Below are 3,763 nucleotides of genomic sequence, written 5' to 3'. Positions count from 1 at the left end.
ATTGGAGCTAATATTGTTTACTATTTGCAAGTGACTAAATCCATTTTATCCATCAGTAAATAATCGTAAAGAGCCCCACGGGCACGGTGCAGTGGTAAAACAATTTTCATAGACAGGATCATATTCAAATGCAAACATGTAGATTTTCTATGTACAATGTTTATGTCTGAACAGAATTCTTAACTGTCTGATATTTCTGTGTGCTCTATGGATCAGTTTCATTTTCTGTTCCTACTTAAAACCTTACAAAATTAAAACTTGGAATGACCTAAATCTTCATTAAGAGAATAAGAATGATCTTGATATAGACTATATTTTCCTGATGAACAACAAGAAACTGTCTGAAAAGGATGGTTCTCCATAAATTTATCTTCTTGAGGCTGTTGTTGCACCACCAAAACTGAAAACCGAAAATCCGAGGTGGCTAACATGTCTCCAATGATTCCAAGTTCGGGACATTCATTCCATTCAGTAAGGCCTAGTAAAAGCTGAGAATCAGGATCATGGTACTTACCAACTATGCATAAATCACAACTGTCTTCGATTGTTCTAATCACCTTTGTAGTTCCTATTGCGTCATTTACCATTTCTTCTTTGTAAACGACCCTTTGATTTCCAATGGTATTTGCCCGGAACTGATTAACCAATTGTGTATCGATAGTCTTCTCTGTTTCATCGTCGTACTTCATGTGATCCCATGGCCTAAGCCAGATAAAAGTGAGTTCGATTTGTGGATTTTCAAGCAAACGACTTGTGTATGCTAGAGCTTCGCAGTCATCTGCACCACCGAGGAATAGCATAGTGATTCGGAGCATGGACTGACCTCCCAAAATCGAATGCCTTCCGGCCATCTGTCCACGGTCAACAAGGATACCCACAGAACATGGGGCCTTTTGCATAACATTTAGGTTTACCATTCTGATTGAAGGGGAGTTGACTCCCACTCTTCCATCAATAGTCCATTGTTTGTGAAAAGGCACGATTACAATATTCGTGTTTTGTTCTAGTGAGACTGAACAAATATCATCATGCATGCTAGCATACGGAGCAATTGAGGTGAAGTATTGAACAAACACACAGCCGTGATTGTGCTGTGCGAACAAGTTGAAAGCATTGGCAATTTGTTCTGACCAGCTTCTTGAAGTAGTGAGCTTTTTGCTTTTACCAATAGTCGGCTCAAGCACGGCTGCTGCTCTGCCTTTAAGCTCCATTAGATTCAGGACGAAAACAGCAATAGGCCTTCTTCTCTGGGGGGTCGAGGCTTCGAGGACACTTATAAGAGTCGGGACATTTTCTTCACTGTGAATGCAGACGAGCATCCGGAGCTCACTAAAAGGATCCGAGCATAGAATGCTGCTTTTTTGATGATGAAAGTACCTTGCTGATGGGTCGTAGAGGTGAAATATCAAAGGCCTTGCAATTCCTGTTACGATCAGCATTGAGATTAACAGAAGGGCATATGCTTCACTGTCTATGATCTGTACATGGCCAAATAAAGACTTGATAAGACCACAATGTAGATCAGTATCCATATGTATGATTTTGATCCTAATCAATTGACTACCGATCTTCATTTCTCAAGGGGTTAGTCATTCATTCTATAATGTGGACTATACTGTTCAATCATAGCTAGTTTTGTATATCAAACATGCTAAAATGTTCATAGATATTGTTCAACTCAAGAATCCCATTCTATGGTTCGAATGAGAGAGCAAGACAACTTACCCCATCCTCTTGCATTGTTATGTACATAACAGCTTCAATGATACCTCTGCAACACATAATAAGAGAAAGAGAGACAGCATCCCTCAAGGGAATTCTGTAGTAAAGTGCAGGAATTAAGGTGCCTGTGAACTTTCCTGCATAACCAAAGAAGATGAGAACCCCATATACGGCTCCAGCGTTTCCTTTTTTGACTGAGAATAAGTCCATAGTTAAACCACTTAGTGCAAACTTGGCTGGAACAAGCAAGCCAGAATTTATTATTTCAAGCTTATACACCAGAGCAGATCCCAAAGGCGGTCCATCTGGTATAGCCATGCCCAAAATAAAAGTTCCAAGTGCAGGAGGCTGGCCAAGACTTTGAGCAAGAAATCCACATATCAAGACTATTACAACAATGAATATGAATTGGAACTCTTTCATTTGTTGTCCTTCTGGTATATGCTTAGCTAGGTGTAAAATTATGGGACGAAGCGCAAATATAATGACGATCAGAAAGCAAGGACCCCATATAATGGACCAGAAGACACTAGCTTCAGAATTTAATGTCAAACCAACTGAACCAATAACCACGGACACTAAGTATTGGCAAATGTCACAAACTAAGGATGCCAAAGTAGCAATCCTTCCAATCTCAGAATTAAGAATGTTAAGGTCACTGAGGAGACTTGTTATTACAGGAAATGGAGATATTGCATTTATCGTTGCAACAAAAGGTAGAGAAGTCTCGGCTGACTCGTCTAATATCACAAAATGAGGTACAATGAGAATGGCCAAAATCCCAATTGCTAAAGGCAGAAAAAAGCACGTAGCACCAATTACTACAGCATTGTTTCCTGCTCTCCTCACCAATGTTATATCAACATTTATTCCTAATATAAACATATGAAACATGAAGCCAATATCTGCAAATGTTTCAAGTACCAATCTTCCTCCTGGAGGAAATAACTTGTCGGAATAAACTTGAATGTGCCCCAAAAAGGATCGACCCAAAATGATACCGGTCTGTTATTCAAAATCAATACAATAATTATGCCAACGATAGAAGACCAAAGAAAACACACAACATAAATTAGGATGCTAAACTGATGGTTTATATTGCCATTTTTGTAGGTAAAATTGTCTAAAGTTAATATCTGCCTCAACTTCCTAAAGTTTACATTGATATAAAATTGTCTCCAATAAATTTAGTATTCGTTTTTCGCTACTTTAGCCGGTTCATGGCTATATCTAGTGGAAGCTTTCTTTGTATAAACGAACATGACACTACAAATACATTATATAAGGCATGGCATTGCCTTGTCTATAAATCAAAAGCAAAATGCGATAAATATGTCAAAAAGCATTAACCACAAATACCTAAAGAGGTAGGGGCTTACGATAAGTTGTGCACTGACCATACTCTGTTTAAGAGGTTTGAGAATTATCCAAGTAATACTAGCGACCGTTGTAATTACAACAAACTGTAACAATAGAACTGGTAAAGTAAAATTAAATGGATCTTTCCCCAACCATAGACAGCCTTGGGCATTGATCAAGTGCGTAAATTGGCACACCAATACCTCGTCCGTATATGGACCTTGGATATTACCTACAGAAGATGAAAGTCCTTTTGACATTTTTAACTAGTTACCGTGTACAAAATCTGAGAAATCTCAAAACCCAGATGAAGAAAAAGCATAAAGATGGTGAAATTATTAAACTTTTAACCAAAGGAGGTCAAAGAAAAGGAGAAACAGAAAAATACATTTTACTAAAGAGAAAAAAGGAAACAGGCAAAGGGAGAGAAAGGGGGGAGTTTGTTACCTCAGAGTTACACCTTTGTCGCTTCACATTAAAGTTAGCAATACAAGAAGGATTACCATCCAAGAAACAAGCTTCTTTTTTAACCCTTCTCACCCCTACCGTTGCTCATTCTTCCTAACAATAGTAAATGGAAAATTTTCCCTTCTATGATCTAAAATAAAGTTAGAGACAAAAAATATGTGAAGTAACACTTTTAAACAAGGCTACATTTGGTTTGGTATCGTATTGTATCACA

At 38.1% G+C, this 3,763-nt stretch overlaps 1 protein-coding gene across 1 annotated transcript; it reads right to left on the bottom strand.

The window, feature by feature from the left end:
- Positions 1–116: 116 nt before the first annotated feature.
- On the bottom strand, positions 117–3,628 carry LOC111383535 (cation/H(+) antiporter 14-like). The gene is made up of 3 exons (XM_023007647.1): positions 3,102–3,628; positions 1,726–2,727; positions 117–1,478 (listed from the first exon to the last, which is right to left on the bottom strand). The coding sequence occupies exons 1-3, from the start codon at positions 3,339–3,341 to the stop codon at positions 252–254; spliced, it is 2,469 nt and encodes an 822-aa protein (XP_022863415.1). The 5' UTR covers positions 3,342–3,628; the 3' UTR covers positions 117–251.
- Positions 3,629–3,763: the final 135 nt, after the last annotated feature.

The sequence above is a fragment of the Olea europaea genome, unplaced genomic scaffold (assembly GCF_002742605.1).
Source record: "Olea europaea var. sylvestris unplaced genomic scaffold, O_europaea_v1 scaffold2709, whole genome shotgun sequence".
Classification (NCBI taxonomy): domain Eukaryota; kingdom Viridiplantae; phylum Streptophyta; class Magnoliopsida; order Lamiales; family Oleaceae; genus Olea; species Olea europaea.
Note: the sequence above shows the minus strand (reverse complement) of the source record. Positions and strands in the feature narration are given on the sequence as shown.

What these genes read in the sequence shown, in the direction of transcription:
- LOC111383535 (XM_023007647.1), bottom strand. Translation starts at nt 3,341, where the DNA reads ATGTCAAAAGGACTTTCATCTTCTGTAGGTAATATCCAAGGTCCATAT. An exon ending in TGGTCAGTGCACAACTTATC is followed by an intron (nt 2,728 to 3,101) that starts GTAAGCCCCTAC and finishes TTTGAATAACAG; the next exon opens with ACCGGTATCATTTTGGGTCG. An exon ending in TAACAATGCAAGAGGATGGG is followed by an intron (nt 1,479 to 1,725) that starts GTAAGTTGTCTT and finishes GGCCATGTACAG; the next exon opens with ATCATAGACAGTGAAGCATA.